Genomic DNA, 18913 nt, shown 5'->3' with positions numbered 1-18913 from the left:
ATCCAATACGTCAAGATCTGCTAAATGCGTCTCTCTGTGTGCGGTGGAGACAGAGACAAATTCATGCCAGAGTATATGATTTGAAATGTTTTCATTACTGTTTTTTTCTTTTTTTGTCTTTAGTTACTTTTCTATTCAGACTTTCTCCGTCCAATGAAATATGACACAGAACATGATTTATCCGCGTCCAGCTAAAATTTGTCCTAAATGCCCTTAGTATTGATCCGTCTCAGACTCACACAGACACGCACACACAGATGCATAAAAATGGAAATTTCCTACTTAATGTTCTACGTGTATAAATGATTTTGCAGGGCAGTGCATTCAATCGATTTTTCATCTTGTTTTTTTTTTTTTTTTCGGCGCAAGCACAAGGAAGCATGCTTAAGTGCTCCCCGGCACAAGCCCGAAGCGGTTTCACAGAGGTCAAATACCAAAATTAAGTTGAATTCATTTGAATAAAGTAAAAAGGAAAATAATCACTTTATGCTTTTAAAGCACAGCTCTCTGCAATTTGCATTAAGGGTCATTGGATCTCAATATTCCGAGATGCACTTTTAACTTCGATTTTATATATCATGCGTCCTGAGCAATATATATTTTTGGCGTTTTTTAAAACCATACCTGGTAAGTTAGTAGACAATCAAAATAAGCTGATCCCTAACTGGGCATACAGAGACAGACAACCTTTCAATATTTCCTAAAATGAGAAAATACCACCTATCATCTGCTAGAAAAGCTCATCTCATCTCATTAGCTGCACCGCTTATCCTCAGTAGGGTCGCGGGGGTGCTGGAGCCCATCCCAGCAATCATCGGGCAGTGGGCAGGAGACACCCTGAACTGGTTGCCAGCCAGTTGACAGACAACTCGCTCACTCATTCACACCTAGGGACAATTTGGACCGGCCAATCCACCTGAAATGCATGTCTTTGGAATGTGGGAGGAAACCCACGCAAGCACGGGGAGAAGATACAAACTCCGCACAGGAAGTTCGGTAGCTGGATTTGAACTGGATTTGAACCCACACAGGAGGTTCCCAAGACCTTAGAACTGTGCCGCACACGCGCTAACCACTGCGCCGTCGTGCTGCCCTGCTAGAAGAGCTAATTTTGCTTATTTTAAAGATGAGTTTTCTTATTGTATTTTATAAAACAAGATAAAATATCTTTAAATAAGAAGGGTCACACTCACTATGAGGAAAAAATTTCTGCCAATGATGTAAGAATTGGTCTCCTTGTCATAGAACAGTCAAAATACCCAAAAGTATCTCCTAGGGTTATTGTTGTTATTTTACAATATTTAACCTATTTTGAGTTGAATTAAAATTAGGTGATCCCTCGGATACAACATTATTTATCCCTTCTGAGGTGGGGCTGTCTAGGTGAAATTGCATGGCAGGGGATAGAAATCTTTGGTAATTAGGTAATGTATTTGGAACCCATGGTACCCCAATAAAAACAGTAAAATTGTACATACATGACATTAGCAACAAAATAGTACATCTTAAGTACTGTTTATTTGTAATATATGTGTATATTGTAGAATAGTATACATGTCAAGGAAAAATTAAGATATATTTACATTTGCTTCAATGTTATTTGAGCTGGTACAGTAGAGCGGTAGGTGGATGAAGAGGGGGAAGGAGATTTAAATTAAAACTGAATAAAAATTCCGCTTGCAAAGATTGTCATGCATTTAAAAAAGTTTGTTGCTTTAATGGACTCTTATTTAATTGTCCCGATCGTCAATTGGTTACAGACATTTTCCTTCACAAGGGTCATGATTCATGTGCCTTCTTTGTATTTCTTTAATACCAGCTCAGTAGCCTAGATGGTAGTGTGCCCGCTTTGAGACTGGGAGGTCGCTGGTTCGCGCCTCGGCCGAGACATACCTAATTGGTATAATGGCGGCGCCCTCTGTTGGCTGCGGCTGCATCGACTCGCTACAACGGGTCAGGTGTATCGACATTTCGTTCTGTGTACATTGTTACAAAGAATGACAATACAAAGGAAATTATTATTATTATTATTAATATCTTAAGCTTCATTTTCATTGTTATCCTCTTCTTGCCTCTGACCATTAGCTATACAAAGTTTGTTAAATGAGATTCTAAACTGGACAAAGACAGGAAAGAGGGCATTGTGGGACGGAGTTCAGCCAATTGCATGTTGGCATCGTCATAGAGCCATATTACTGTAGGGAACACAATTTGCTAGTATGAACGCCGCAAACTTTTGATTTTGTACACATTGAGGCACGCAAAATAATTTGTTGTAGATGGTGGGAGAAAGGCCATATCAGGGGTCAGAATAGACATCTTATTCCACATCTTGATATTAAAATATTGTAAGATAGGGTCGCCGTAACCTGGGGATTTACTATTTTACTAATAATTCTTCTAATTTTTGAATTTTTAAAGGCTTTCATTTTTTTTGACCCTAAGGAATGTCATAGAAAATCTTCGAAAATTAACATTTGAAATAAGCAAATTATGTGCTCAAAAATACTGTGTTGGTACAGGGTACTCTGCCAGGAAAATTATCTCAGAGAGGGTAGTTATTTCACTCTGTTAAATCATCCCACCTTTCAGCACATGTGATAAAGTATTTTACTTGTCAGACTTGTCAACTCTGTTGCTAGCAGTCTATCACATCGGTCCATTTGTTCTCTTCTTGCATCCACAGGCGTTTGTTGCAACGGGCACAAACCTCTCCCTCCAGTTCTTTCCAGCAAACCTGCACGGAGATCAGAGGCAGGTTCCTACCAGGGAGTATGTTGACTTTGAAAGAGAAACTGGAAAGGTAGGCCTTACACACGATTATACACTCTTTGATTGCTTTGTCACAAACTTGGAAGTTTCTAAAAAAAAAAAAAGGAATCTCAAACTGCTACAAAAAAAAGTTTAATCTGCAATCTAACAAAATATAGAACATGCTTGATTTCAATCATTGCTGCTGGGGGTGGGCCAACGAGTTCTGGGTCCTTCGGACAAGGCCTATGTCAGCTTGATAACTTAACAATTAGAATTTTTCATTTTAATTTTTTTTTCTTGTATTATTTCATGTTTTATTGATTAGATTTTCTTCTAAATTTTCCATTTACCGTATTTTCACGACTATAAGGCCCACCGGGTTATAAGGTGCACCCACCAAAAATTTTTTTTTTAAATATATATTTTCCATACATAAGGCGCACCGGACTATAAGGTGCTACAGTGAGAACGTCAACAAAACTGTTAGATAGTTCGACTCAATATGTTCCATATATAAGGCGCACTGTATTATAAGGCCCATAGTCAGCTTTTAAAAAAAATAAAGGCTTTTAGGTGCGCCTTATTAGTCGTGAAAATACGGTACATTTTCTCTCTATACTGGTGGATCAGAGGAATGAAGGAGACAGTAACCATATACATATATTTTAAGTTACCGTATTTATTCGTGTACAGTGAGCATTTTTTACCGAATAAAGAACTCAAAGTTTGGGTGCCTGATTTGTGCAAGAATTGAACAGTCAAAAAATATTGCTAACCACAATCATGGATGTAATGAGAATCGAACCCTGGTCACGCCGGCTAGAGTGCCAAATCTTAAACACTAAACCATTCGAAAAGGCATTGAATTTTATCCAATTATCAAACTGATTTATATTCAATACCAGAGACGAATGTTGAAAAATGGAGAAAACAGAAAGTCTTCCTGAAAGATATAAAAACAGTGCGAAAAGCACAAAAAGGGAAACAACTCTTTGGTCTTATTACGATTCAGATTTTGAAGGACATTCAATAAATACATTGTGATTATATGTTGATATTGTGTTCATACTGTATAATGTCAATAAATAATTTCAATCATTGCTGCATGTATTCAACAACATGTTTCAATTACAGTGGAACCTCGGTTCTCGACCATAATCCGTTCCAGAACCCTGTTCGAAAACCGAATTGTCATTTTTCCCATTTTAAATAATGTAAATCGTTTTAATCCGTTCCAACACCCTGAATGTTTACCTTGAATGTTTAACGTAAACATAAAGCTAACCCAGGCTAATCGTACGTTCGCTTTATCGTAATCTTTCGTACGAAAGATTCCCCTAACATGAACGTGTAAAAAATAAAAAAATCAGGTCGTTTACAAGTCATTTAGCACCCGGGTCTCCTAAACAAATGGTGAGCGGTTCATTGGAAAGGGGGCTCCGTTCCAACACCCTTAAAGTTGGGCTCTGTTCCAACACCCTGAATGTTAACCTTGAATGTTAACCTTGAATGTTCAACGTAAACATAAAGCTATCTCAGGCTAATCGTACGTTCCCGTTATCGTAATCTTATGAATAGGATTTTTTACCTTTGTGGTGGTCAGCAGAAGGCGCTCGCACACCTCCTTCATATTTGGCTATTATTTCTTTCTTAAATGCAATAGTTGTACGCACTTCTTTTCCTTTTTTCACCTGTAGCAACTTTGCTGCTTGCACTGACTTTCTTCGGAAGCATAATAAGGGGCTAAAACGCCCGTACGCCGCTCAGCATCGCACCCTAGCGTACGCACTCACGCATTACTGGCGTTCGAACTCCGATTTTTTGACCGAACAGCGGAGCAAGAATTTCTCAAAATTTTTGGTCGGATACCGATTTGTTCGAACTGAGAGGTGTTCGAAAACCGAGGTTCCACTGTACAATGCTTAGTTTGAGGTGAGAAAAGTGAAAAATAATTTATACCAATTTAAAAAAAATAAATAAGGGGTGCTCTCTAAACACGAGTGCGCATTATACACAAATAAAAACGGTACTTCATAGATTTTAGTACAAACATTGGGTTTGGATTCAGCAATTGTTGTGACGGTCAATTAGTGAAAGTCACAGAGGTGGAATCACTGCCGAGCTCCCATTCAAAAAGGGCGCCGGGGTTCAGAAATCACAGGCGAAGTTAAATAACATAAAGAGCCCGGACCGCATTAGGCACAAAGCAGCGAAACAGTACTGCTGTGATTGTTAATTGTCTCCCTGGGCACCCCGTCTAAACTCGCTGCTTGTGTTTGTGTGTCTTCCACGGACACTGGCCAGCTGAAATGCACACTAGCTGGCAGCTCATTAAAAATGCAACCCAGTGGAATCGATGGACCTCTTTGCCCCAGAGCTGGCGGACTAATCTCAATTATTTAACACCAGCACACTGATGGTTTGCAACTGAACGTTGTGTTGATGAGTGTCTAATTGGGTGTGTGAGAGAGAATTGAAAAAGGACGGTTACTATATGAAGTTCATTTTGTAGCTATTTATTTGTTTGTTTGTGTTTGTTTAGGAAGATGATAAAAACTTTCTTACTTCAACTGTGCTCACAGATCTATGAAGTTTTAATTAATCAGGAAAAAATATCAATGCAGTACAGTGGAACCTCGGTTCTCGACCATAATCCGTTCCAGAACCCTGTTCGAAAACTGATTTGTTCAATCATCGAAATCGTTTTTCCCATTAAAAGTAATGTAAATCGTTTTAATCCGTTCCAACACCCTGAATGCTTACCATGAATGTGTAACTTAAACATGAAGCTAACCCAGGCTAATCGTACGTTCGCGTTAGCGTAATCTTCCGTACGAAAGATTACGCTAACATGAACGTGTAAAAATAAAAAAATCAGGTCGTTTACACGTCATTTAGCACCCGGGTCTCCACAAAAAGTGGTGAGCGGTTCATTGAAAAGGGGGCTCAGTTCCGACACCCTGAATGTTTGGCTCCGTTCCAACACCTTGAATGTTTAACTTGGATGTTTAACGTAAACAAATCTAATCCTAATCGTACGTTCGCGTCATCGTAATCTTCCGTACGAAAGATTACGCCAACATGAACGTGTAAAAATGAAAAAAAGGATAAAGAAAAAAATTATAAATAGGATTTCTTACCTTTGTGGTGGTCAGCAGAAGACGCAGGTTGACGGTGGGGAGAGGGATGGAGGAGGAAGGAAAATTATTGTTTGGAAGGATTTTCTTTTCTCTTAAAATACCGATCTAATGATACTTGCTTCTGCCTTCTTTTTAGCACTTTTCTAAAGTGACTCATGACAGTGTCATTAAAGTCATCGTACTATCGTACTGATCGTAGATTTAGCCATGCTGTATTCCCTAGCAAGATCGGAAACTCGCACACCTCTTTCATATTTAGCTATTATGTCTTTCTTAAAGGCAATAGTTGTACGAACAACTTTTCTTTTTTCACCTGAGGCAACTTTGCTGCTTGCACCGACCTTCTTCGGAGGCATAATTAGGGGCTAAAACACTTCCTACACCTATATTAAAAGCGAAAACAAAAAGAAGCAAGTGCGCACGTGATAACAGTTGGTCACGACGGGTGGGGGCGATCTACACCCGTACGCCGCTCAGCATCGCATCCTAGCGTACGCACTCACGCATTACCAGCGTTCGAACTCCGATTTTTTTGACCGAACAGCGAAGCAAGAATTTCTCAAAATTTTTGGTCAAACTCCGATTTGTTCGAACTGAGAGGCATTCGAAAACCGAGGTTCCACTGTATTTAGCTGTTGCAGTTGCTTTAGTAAGTCTATAAACACATTACTGTACTTGACCATCAAAATAAACATGATACGTTAGACAGTTTATTTGAGTTTACACTTTAAAAGTTTAAAGGAGCTGTATGGAACCTCGTTACTCTCATCTCCTGGATTAAAGTCATGATCGCAGCTACAGTCAGCTCATTAATTTAGCAAGTGCAAGTACATGCATTTCTGAGACATGCTCGGATTAACTCTTTTTATTAAGTTTTTATTTTAGAATTTGATCCATAATGGTCTTTATTGCCATTGATATAAACATAGTGAACATTGTTTTCAACAGCATTAGACATGACACTCCAGGATAGATACGTAATAAAAGACTTGAAAAGGAAAAATAAGATAGTTCTGTAGTTTTAATTCTATGCGCCTTATAGTGCGGAAAATACGGTAGTTTTATCTCTCTTGACACAAAAACACAGTGTACGTAACACAATAAGTTCAACTGAATCAACAAATGAAAGGCCTTGGTGTCAGATAACAAGTGTTTTGAACAGAAGCTGTGGCAAGGGTTCTTCATCAGTCAGTGACATCATCAAAGCCTCTTGCGAATAATTGCTTCCCTCTGTTCCTGCTGCTCCCTAAGCCTAGCTGTTAGCAAAGGCTGGCCTACCATGAAACACATGCACGCTCACATGCCAGCTAGGTGTCATATTTCCTTTTTTAAGCTTAAGTTCAATGGCCACACCCTTTCCCTCACCGTAGTGTACCATGCTCAAACTGCATCCTCCGTGGGCATCCTTGCTCGGATAGTCTCTCAGGTAGAGAAACAATGTATGTGGTCAGAGAGATTCACAAATAACTGAGAGTGACACAAGGTTCGATGCCGCGAGAGGTCAAGCTGGTGTGAAATCCAGCATGTGTGTGTCAGCTGCATTCCTCTGTTCGATGGCCTTCTTTTCTAGGAACTGTGGGAGTTATAAAATATGCATGACTGTTTACCTGAATTGTCTAGAAAGTAAGATGTGAAAACTGTAAAATCCAGATCACAAAACACACCTGATTAAAGGCAGATTTTTTTTTTTTAACAACAAAACCCAATTTTGTCTTTGTACAAGCGTTTTCGGATTTTAAGCCACGGGCTTATTCAGATTCAGATTCAGATTCAGATCTACTTTATTGTCATTCTAGTACACGTGTATACAGAACGAAATGTCGATGCATCTGACCCCCACAGTTTCCTTGAATGTACAGAAATAAATAAAGCGATAAAAATAAATACGGAAAGAGAACAGAAGGGTTTTTGATAGATAACTTCACTTCTGTTATTCATATAATAGACCAAAGTCACTTTTCATTTAAAACTGCAACTTATACTTTACTGTACTGTACCAATTCACTAAAACAATTTGATGTAATATTATTTTATGGAAAAACTAATTTCTCTTGTTAATCATTGAAAAAATGTCATATGGAACATGTAACTTAAATCTTTCCATATTGAATAACAACTTCTTTATTAATCTTAGAATATCACAGCATCACATTACTGATGAGCTATTGTTAAAAGAGGCCCACAGGCTGCTCATGTGTTCAGTGAAGTTCACTGGCACCAGTTTTACAGCTCGCTGTCATTTGAAAGTAGGCTAAATATATGGTAACTTGTTAAAAATATACAGTAAAATAAACCATTTCTATTTTTCCTAAATGTCTACGGTTCCAACTATAAAAAAACGTAGTCAAAAAAGAAAAAAATAATAAGGAAAATGATTTGCCAGCATAATTTTTTTTTACTTTAGGTGGGGTTATATGTCTTCCGGTGTTTTTCCTCTTTTTTCCATCTCTCTGCACTCTGCCTTGTTCTCTGTCTCTTTCTCTCTTATTTTTACTTCAACTTTAGATTTTTTTCAGTGTGTCAAACACAGGTCATAAATGGAAACAAAGCAGGTAAACATTTTGCATTAGCTTTTCGATTTTGCCTTTTAATACTGTGAAGAAATGTCTAAATAGATTGAACCACCAAATTCAAATGACATACAAACTTCAGTGAATGGTGTCTCAAAACTCGATCTGCACCATGTGAGCATTTGCATAATTTTTACATGTTATGAAAGCAGCAGCTGATCATACAAAGAGGAACTTAAATGCTTGCAGGCACACAATGAAAAAACAAACTGAGAGTTCCGGAACAAAGAGGAAAATTGTTTTTCTTATTTTCTTAAATTTAAGCAAGAAACATAATGGGATTGAGGAAGTGTGTGTTTGCAATGTTGGGTGCGATACTGGTAAACAGTAATTAGTTACAGTGACAAGTTACTTTATTTGAAAAGTTATGCCCAAAATAACTGACACTGAAATGTAGAGCATTACTTTAAAAGACATCTAGTTACAAATTACCAAATATACTCCATAAAAGCCAACGTCCTAAAACGGCTTTAAAATAGCGGCATAATGATAGAAATAGAAGAAAGTGTGTACACCAACCTGTAGAATTAGTGAAGCCTTCATATTTCTTGGCTTGTGCAATCTTGAAAGCTTACAAACGACACTTCATATCCATTTGTCTCATGGCTTCAAACAACTCAAAGATTACCTTCTCCATTTATGGGTATTGCCCAAGAGGTTTTGTTTTTTTCTCCGGGCATGGTCTATTGCAAAAATAATTTTACAAACAAAATCATGTGCGCACATCTCCCATTAATTTCCCATTGAGTTGTTTCCCCCTGTACAAGCCACGCTTTAAACTCCCAATTCACATGAGAAGATGTGATAACAGAAAATACAAAATTTGATATAGTTGATGGCTATTTACTTCAACATACTAAAACTTGACTACGTCAGTTCCTCATGGCTGGTGTGATTGAATCCCAACATAAGAAATAATGGGAATAGCAGTGGTGTCATGTTCATGTAGCTGACTCTGAAATGAAAGCAGGTTATAGATAGATAGATAGATAGATAGATAGATAGATAGATAGATAGATAGATAGATAGATAGATAGATAGATAGATAGATAGATAGATAGATAGATAGATAGATAGATAGATAGATAGACAGACAGACAGACAGACAGACAGACAGACAGACAGACAGACAGACAGACAGACAGACAGACAGACAGACAGACAGACAGACAGACAGACAGACAGATAGATAGATAGATAGATAGATAGATAGATAGATAGATAGATAGATAGATAGATAGATACTTTATTCACTGTGGTTGTCTGTTTGTGTGTGTGAATCAGTGATGAGTAATGTGAAAAAAACTTGGATCAAGAAAGAAATAAAGAAGAAGAGAAAGTCATGAATTGTGACATGATTTTATCTTGGGGGTTGCCGGAGATGGATCTGGGTCCGGCTGGACTGCATCAGGTTTTTGAAAATAACAGCCCTGATTAACAAAAACACCACTGCTCTCATAACTCTTGAAAAAAATATCTTAAAAAAAGTTATGAAAAAATGTTGCCCTGCGACTGGCTGGCAACCAGTTGCTCATAGATGGCTGGGATGGGCTCCAGCACCCCTGCAACCCTGGTGAAGATAAGCAGTGCAGATTTTGGGTGGATGGAAATAAAAATATTAAGAATTCACTCTTCCCCCTGAGATTCGATCTGCAACCTCAGTGAAAATGTTTAAATCTAAGCTTAAAACACACTTCTATTCTATAGCATATGAATAACCTATATTTTATGTTGATAATATGTGTTTTATCTGCCCTCGTGTAGGTTTTAGATGAGGGGATGGTGTCATAATAGTCTGTAGATTGCAATAGTCTTTGATCTGTGCAGCCCTTTGAGACTCTTTGTGATTAAGGGCTATACAAATTATGTAAATCAAAAAGATGAATTATGATCATTCACATTCTAAGGTATGTCTTTAGTTTTTAATTTTCTGAACACAAACGGTACAACACATGGCTTTCTCCCAAATAATTTAGCGTGATACATGACTAAAACAAATACAGTACAGCCAATTTGAGGTTTGTAACAATGATTATTCGGATAAACATGTGGAATACAGTGTCTCAAAGGAATAAACTGAAACTTTTGCAAGGCGCATCCACTGTCCTTAAAGCTTCAGTTCAACAGCGGTGCTGATCTACCTGGTGGTATCATCAATATTAAACACTGACATTAAACTTTGATATTAACACAGGGGGCCTCACAATATTGTGCCTTGTGCCACAACAGGCCCTGGGGCAGCGTGTTTGAGACCCTGGCTGTAAGCGATTGACATCATAAAGAAATACATTTCAATTTTAAAGTCAAAGACACAGGACAGAATCCAGAAAATGAAGAAAATAAATGAACATGGTCGTATGACAAAAATGTGTAGTATGTGTAAGGCCCAAGACGTATCAGGAATTGTAAAACAAAGCGTCCTATTGTGTTTTCGCAGCTCGTGGGCACACTGTTGTGTCTTCTTCTGGTTGGCATGAGAAATCAGACTCTGACAGTATTATGCAAATAGACATGGTCTTTGCATTTAACTTTGATTATTTTTATGCAACCCTGGCTCTTGTGTAATTTTGTGCACCTTATAGTCAGTTTGCCTTATATATGAAACATTTATCAGGAAAGACTTTTTGGGGGAGTGCGCCTCATAATCTGGTGCGCCTTACAGTATGGAAAATATGGTATTCTTAGTTGAAATATTACTCTTTAAAAATGTCAATATCTTTCAGCAACTAACTAGAATGTCCTAATTTGGCATTGACATCATTTTACGAAACCATTAGAATTGGGTGGCACTTACCTCTCACTGATCAAAATTATTTTGAGGAAGGCTGAATTTTAGCCACATTTAACTGCATTTGCTCTTTTTTCTCTTTGCGAGTGTGATTACGCATGTGTGTGCTCGTGTGTGTTAGCAAATGGATGTGGGGGTTGACATGGTTCTCAGAGGAAGTCTGTGGTTGGACTGTTTCTGCATATTTTTCCCTCATACAGACACACATGCAAATACATTGACAAGCAAAATGAAGTTTTCTTCTGAAAGCCCAATTCTGCTTCAGTGATGTAGAACCCATATCACACTTTCTGCTACTTATCTTTCTTCTTTTTCCTTGTCTTAAGCGCAAACACGCACATGTAACTGGAATAATCATGAAAAGCCGCGGGCTCTCGGGATGCGGCCCCCCTTAGTGGTAAAAAGAGGTCCTGTATGAGCTCTTCCAAAAATAGCTTGAGTAAAATACTGCTCCTTGCGGCTGAGCAATGGATGTTATGGGTAAAGAGTTTTGATTTTTTTGGTCATATATTCAATCATTTTTGCGCAAAAGTAATTTAAGTACCATATTTTCCGGACTAATTGTCACACTCTATTTCATAAGGTTTTTGCAGCTTTGGCGTATCACATGTCATGCTTTTTTTTTTGTTGTTGTTGTTTTTTTGAATTCCTTTTGTTGTTGTTACATAGACAGTCTTAAGGGGGCACTCTAAACTTCTATAAATTTAAAAAACACAAATGTGGCGTCAAAACATCCAAACAAAAAAACAAAAGTACTCTACATTATAAATTGTTTTTTTTTTTGTTTTTTTTTTGTTTTTTACTAAACTCCTGTCCTGTCAAAGTATAATTTTATAAATAATCTTGCTACTTTATTGCACTATTGATTAGTTATCTAAAATATGATCGGTTGACTGACTTGGGCACTTGGCGAGACAAAGGTGTTTCCTATAGGAACCTGATCTCATCTCATTAGCTGCACCGCTTATCCTCAGTAGGGTCGCGGGGGTGCTGGAGCCCATCCCAGCAATCATCGGGCAGTGGGCAGGAGACACCCTGAACTGGTTGCCAGCCAATCGCAGGGCACTCAGGGACAGACAACTTGCTCGCTCATTCACACCAAGGGACAATTTGGACCGGCCAATCCACGTGAAATGCATGTCTTTGGAATGTGGGAGGAAACCGGAGTGCCCGGAGGACACCCACGCAAGCACGGGGAGAACATACAAACTCCCCACAGGAAGTAGCTGGATTTGAACCCACACAGGAGGTTCCCAAGACCTTAGAACTGTGCCGCACACGCGCTAACCACTGCGCCGCCGTGCTGCCTAGGAACCTGATTTTGGCAAAAATACCAATTAAACCCCAAAAATAAAATAATGCACTTACTGTATCTCATAAGTGTGACAATATATTAACATTATAGTTTTTCCAGTATTATTTGGCAGGCCGTATTTTAAAAAAAAAAACATCAAAATTAATTCTGAACATTTCATAAATATCCACTTTACTTGAGTTGATATTTTAACCCCATCATGCAGACTTTATTGTGAAAACAAAAATGGGGTGTGGAAATGCTTTTACCTTTCTTTCGCTTGTGTAAAAGTCCAAATGTGTGAGTGATAGAGAGCATCTTCCTCTGCTTTTTGGTGCTTTTGTGGGTCCACAGCATTTTGTTAACATGATGGCTTTTAGTGAAAAATAATTGAGCGTGGGTTGGTCAAGCTGTTTTATGTACGTGTACAACTTATGCCACATTTTTATGGAGGCACAGACAGACACAGGCAGAAAAGGGGCAGGGCTACTGCCTAGCTTATCAGAATGCAGAACACAATGCACGGTTAGTAAACTGCGATAAAGCAAGGGATTACTTTATTGTCTTGTATCTATCTTCAGGTCCATTTAAAGGCTCCAATGATCTTGAACGGCGTGTGTGTTATTTGGAGAGGTTGGATTGACCTCCAGAGGCTGGACGGGATGGGATTCCTGGAATATGACGATGAGAGGGCACAGGTACCTCAGCACACATTGTATACAATAAAATAGGTGTTCAATTAACTACCTTCACTTTTAATCACATGAAACTTTGCAATCTGCTGTGTCCTGATGCTTTGCTTGTGATTGTATATAGCATGAGGACGCTTTGGCTCAAGCAGCATTTGAGGAGGCTCGACGCAGAACAAGAGACTTTGAAGAGAGAGAACGATCACACAGGGAGGATTTAGAAGTAAGTGATGGATAATTACTAAATTCTTTGACAGTGTTACCGTATTTATCTGTGTATAATACTCCTTTTTTAAAACCTAAAACATAAAAAAGTTTGGGTGCCTACTATACATGAGGTTCTATGGTAGTACATTACCGTATTTGTGTCATGATAAATCAGTTGAAAAATAATGCTGACCACAAAAGCAAGACACTGGCTACAACAGGAATCAAACCTTGGTTGCGGCGGTGAAAGAGCCAAATCCTATCCACTAGACCACCAGTGATATAGATCACATATGGCATTAAATTTGATCATGTCATCACACAATTTTTATTCTCTGCATCAAAAATGACGGAGAATGTACAAAACAGAAAGTCGCCCTAAAAGATATGAATAAACGCATTAAGAAATGACAAGATAAAAATCTCTTTCGTGTATCTGATGATGAATCCGACTTTGAAGGGAATTAAAATAATATGTAAAGTGTATGTTGGTAAAGTGTTCATAGTTTGTCATTAAATGATTTACTCACGGCCGAACGTAGTTTAAGCTAAGAAAAGAAGGAAACAAAATTTAACACAGACTTTTAATCAAAAACGAGGGTGTGTATGATCCACACGAGTGTGCGCTACACACGAATAAATAGGGTAATTTGAAACACTTATAGTATTCCAATGCTTTTCCTTCTCAAATATATGAACTAAGGAGTTGTTAGGGTCCGGCATTCCTCCCACCACCCGAGGGCCCCAAATGGCGTTTTGAACTGTGCACAGGTGTGTCCAATTATCACACACCTGTGCCCTTGTCAGGTTTGTTTTTTTGTTTCTAGTTTCTTGTTGAAATTTGGTTAGTCATTTAGTATACTCTTATTTGTTTGGTACTTTGGTCCTTGATTTTTGTTAATAGATACTGTCCTCTTTTTGAGAACCCCTGCCAAAATGTCCTGCCTCCCCCACTTAGGTTTATCACTACCATTAAAGAGTCTTTATGCAGCCATACAGTGGAACCTCAGTTCTCGACCATAATCCATAACCCTGTTCGAAAACCGATTTGGTCGATCACGGAAAATCGTTTTTCCCATTAAAAGTAATGTAAAATCGTTTTAATCTGTTCCAACACCCTAAATGTTTACCAAGAACGTAAACACGAAGCTAACCCAGGCTAATCGTACGTTTGCGTTACGCTAACATGAACGTGTAAAAATTAAAAAATCAGGTCGTTCACACGTCATTTAGCACCCGGGTCTCCACAACAAGTGGTGAGCGGTTAAAGGATAAAGAAAAGATTTATGAATAGGATTTCTTACCTTTGTGGTGGTCTGCAGAAGCCATGCTCTATTCCCTCGAAAGAAGGGAAACTCGCACATCTTCTTCGTATTTTGCTATTATTTCTTTCTTAAATGCAATAGTTGTACGCACTACTCTTCTTTTTTCACCTGTAGCAACTTTGCTGCTTGCACCGACCTTCTTCCGAGGCATAATTAGGGGTTAAAACACTCCGTTCACCGATATTAATAACAAAAGCAAAAAGGAGTGCACGCTCACGTGACAACAGTTCTTCACTGGGGGTGGGGGCAATCTACACCCGTACGCCGCTCAGCATCACCCCTAGCGTACCGGCGTTCAAGCTCCGATTTTTTGAACGAAAAGCGAAGCAAGAATTTCTCGAAATTTTGGTCGAGGACCGATTTGTTCGAACTGAAAGGCGTTCGAAAACCGAGGTTCCACTGTACTTTTATACAGTGGTAGAAATGTGGTCTTGAATTCACTAAATTGTTTTAAATGGTGACTCTCATTTTTTGTAATCATCAAAAGAGCCTCGCATGGGCTCTGAGCCATGGGTTCTCGACCCGAGCTAGATGCTTATACCAGGAGCAAAAGGATGTCCTCAAGTAAAACAGTTTTAATAGACCCATCTCATTTGATAAATTGATCCCTGCCTGATTATTGATTGCTTCTGTATGAATTGAGTTTTTGATATAAAACTTCTGAAGGAGTGTTTGCTCATTTGTAAAAACCAGAGTTTAGATATTACGTAAAGAATTTTTCCGCCATCCTCCGGTTGCAACTTTGGCAGACATGTTTACATAATATAAATTAACTTTGCTGCTGAAGGTTTTGGTCAAATGGACTAAAAGCTGGCATCCTACAACTAAACTCTCCTTTTTTATTTTTTATTTTTAGGACCCTGTGGTTTCTAAAATCTGGGACTGATGAGAGCCAACCAATTCATCAGAAAACACCAGGTCTGTGTCCTTCAATTCTCATTTCTTACATGCACTAAACCACGATGTGCGTTCTGTTCGCTCTCTTTCTCGGTTTGGGAAAACTTCTCTACAGAATGTCAGGGTCACACCATTTGAAGGCAACCTTTTTTTCTCAGGATTCTTATTTAACAACAAGACGGGTAAAACAAATGCTGGAGTTGAGCAGTTTCTTTCAGGTTTTTATTACAATCAGACTATTGATAAACAATATGTTCTGGGCATTTGAGTACAGAACGAGGCAGTGTGGTTTCACAAATGCGCAGTCAAAATGGCTGACATTACTTTTATACCGAGAGGCCGGGTGATGAGGAAAACACAACATTAATGGAAAAATCCTGCATATCACCAGACCTTTGTCCAGACTGGATCTGGGAAGTGTTGATAAGCCTCAAGGCCTCCCTTCAACTGCAAACTCAAAATTAGGGACGACAGTAAGAAAACTACTCGGCAGACAGATCTGATGAGAAAAATACAAAGATGAAATGTCAAGAATTTTTTGAAGGGCCTTTTTTAATTTACCTGATCTCAAATTTCTTTTCTGAGTCTCACAAAAGATAACTTGTAAACCCCCTCCCTAAATGCCTGAGAGGCCTCAAATGCACTGAATTGAAAGGACATTGTGTATAATTTAGTGCCTCCTAGTGGTGGAAAAAACTCCATTCAATAATTAAACAAAATACTAATTTAAATAAGCAAAATTATTTGAACCATCAAAAAGTATGCATTGTTTTAAATATTCCTAAGCTAAAAAATGTGTATTTATTTGATATACAATGAGGATTTTTATGTGGGAGCTGACATAATTAGCCGCCATTTTGCTCCTATGGGTAGCCTATGAAAAAGAAACATTGTGAAAGCCTAGGCAAAAAATTTGAAGAAAAATAAGGGGGTGTGGTTTGGGCATTTTGAGTCTCCATGGTTTGTATTTTTCCTTGTGTTTTCTAGCACTTGATATTACAGTGTCCCTTTGAGGGTTCTTTTAAACCTTATGTTTTAATGCAAAAAATAAAAATTATGTGTTTTTTCTTAAATTATCTTTTTTTTTTCAACTGAAACTTGCATACAAAAACCTATGTCAACATAGTTTGTTTCGTTCATCCAAATTCATGGCCACTTATTCTAGGTCAAAATCTAACTGTCAAAAAACATGATGGATGGGTGTAATAAATCGGTCGTATTTGTGCCCATACACACAAATGTAAGATAATTTGTTGGTAAATGCTAATCCAAGCCAGAAAGCATTAATATATCATTAGTATCGATCAGCATCAGCCCCCCTGCTTGGTCTTGAATTTATATTGTTTGAGTGGACGCATGCACAAACTTGCAGACTCAGCAAAAAGCTGCACAACTACACACACACACACACACCACACACTTCCCTCCTATTGAGTTGTGGTTAAGCTGCCAACGTTGGCCGAGCATGCTTCAATTTCTTTGTGGATCAATAGAGAAAGCTTTTCTGCCCTTATGATTAGAGTGCTTCTTCCTGCAAAGAGATACACCCCATGTGAAAAAGCAAATAAAATTATGTTTGTGAAAAACACTTAGTTATTGAGAATGCTATGAGAGAACGGATTGCACGGATTTTCTTATTACATGACTTAGCCAGAGTCAGTAATTAGAATTCAGCCGTGATGGGCTGGTTAAAGATAAGATAGACAATTGCAGTGATATGAAGTCTGTGTCCAACCAGGCAGTCAGATTCACAAATTGATGAATGGCCAATCCCATCTCCGAATTTACATAAAAAAATGCCCATTTGTCTCAGGTTATACACATTGTATTATTGTGAAAGTGTAGGAAGGATTCGGAAAAAACTCAGTAACTGTCAAAATATATGGTGATTTAAAAAATGTAATCATTTCCAAACAGACTAACAAATGACCATTATGATTATGTAAAATATTATAATTTGTTTAAATAATTGAGATAAGTGGCCCAAGTTATTTTGGGAACTTTGCTTCAACCTGTTGGGCATTTTTTCTTTTCAGGTGATTTGTTCATTTTTTTGACGTAATGTTTGTTGTGACATGATTGAAAAGAAAATAATAAATTAGAAATACATATAAAACCTACATCTTATTCGTTATTTTATTTGTAGAGCAAGAAAACAATATAAAAATGCTATCATAGAAAACAGATGTATTGTCTTACCTTATCTCATAGATTCTATTCACTACTCCTTTTGAATAAATACATTATGGAATAGGTAATCATTCATTTACCTCCCGCTTTGAGACTGGGAGGTCGCTGGTTCGCGCCTCGGCCGAGTCATACCTAAGACTTATAACATTGGTAAAATGGCGGCGCCCTCTGTTGGCTGCGGCTGCATCGGCTCGCTACAACGGGTCAGGTGTATCGACATTTCGTTCTGTGTACATTGTTACAAAGAATGACAATACAAAGGAAATTATTATTATTATTATTTGGAGAATTCAACCCCAAAAAAATTACAGAATCGCTTGAATTGCTGTTGGCTTGCAAATACTTTCACTTATTCGATGGTTTGTCTGAGGTGTGCGCCTACTTGGTCTTACTATTGCCCTCTCCAGTGAGACAAGAGGATTGCATGCCTCGTTCTGCATAGGCAGGCGGTCAGCACAGTGATGCCTTACATACTAATTTCATTAATATTGGATTATAATGAGAAAAGTTCAACGATTTTGATAAGAAATAAAAAATGTGAACTTAAATGAGAAAGAACAACCTCTCCTGACTGCACGTCACTTAAAGTGAAATGGACTTGATGCTCCGATATTTCTGACAAGTGCTTTTCTTGTCGACACAGACTCTTAGAGGAGTCAGTAAGCATGCCAGGGATTCAAATTGTATCATGACACACCCGACCTACCTTGATTGGTGACCGTGTGATATTTTGCTATTATGGTGGTTCACTGATGGCATTCCGGTTGAACTAGTCACCTTATTTTCAGTCTCAGTCTGCATTCTGCAGTGCTACCTGCTACAGAACCTGTGCCAGGTTTCTTACTTTCTATGCAATTATCTCAACCACAATATTTGGCATGAAAACTTTAAAAGTTATGACAATTATGTCACACTTGCGTTTGACTGTCTCCCTTCCGTACGTGCTAATGTGTCAGAGTTCAAACGATCTTGCGCTTTTTAGTGCTATGAGGAACTGCTTCTGTATATTGTAGGAAACGACTGTACAATGAATCTTATCGTGTAATGCGTGGTGGATTC

The 18913-nt window shown here is 38.2% G+C and overlaps 1 protein-coding gene across 1 annotated transcript in view; it reads left to right on the top strand.

The window, feature by feature from the left end:
• cbfb (core-binding factor subunit beta) overlaps positions 1–18913 on the top strand; it is a 31873-nt gene that overhangs the window by 8037 nt on the left and 4923 nt on the right. The window contains exons 3-6 of the mRNA XM_088339795.1: positions 2687–2803; positions 13128–13244; positions 13363–13458; positions 15624–15685. Coding sequence (XP_088195921.1) covers positions 2687–2803; positions 13128–13244; positions 13363–13458; positions 15624–15653 — 360 coding nt within the window. The 3' untranslated portion in view covers positions 15654–15685. The remainder of the gene's footprint in view (positions 1–2686; positions 2804–13127; positions 13245–13362; positions 13459–15623; positions 15686–18913) is intronic.

Source organism: Urocampus carinirostris, chromosome 7 (genome assembly GCF_059441175.1).
Source record: "Urocampus carinirostris isolate Australia breed hairy pipefish chromosome 7, RoL_Ucar_1.0, whole genome shotgun sequence".
Classification (NCBI taxonomy): Eukaryota; Metazoa; Chordata; class Actinopteri; order Syngnathiformes; family Syngnathidae; genus Urocampus; species Urocampus carinirostris.
The sequence above is the reverse complement of the archived record's forward strand: the minus strand, read 5'-3'. Positions and strand labels throughout refer to the sequence as shown.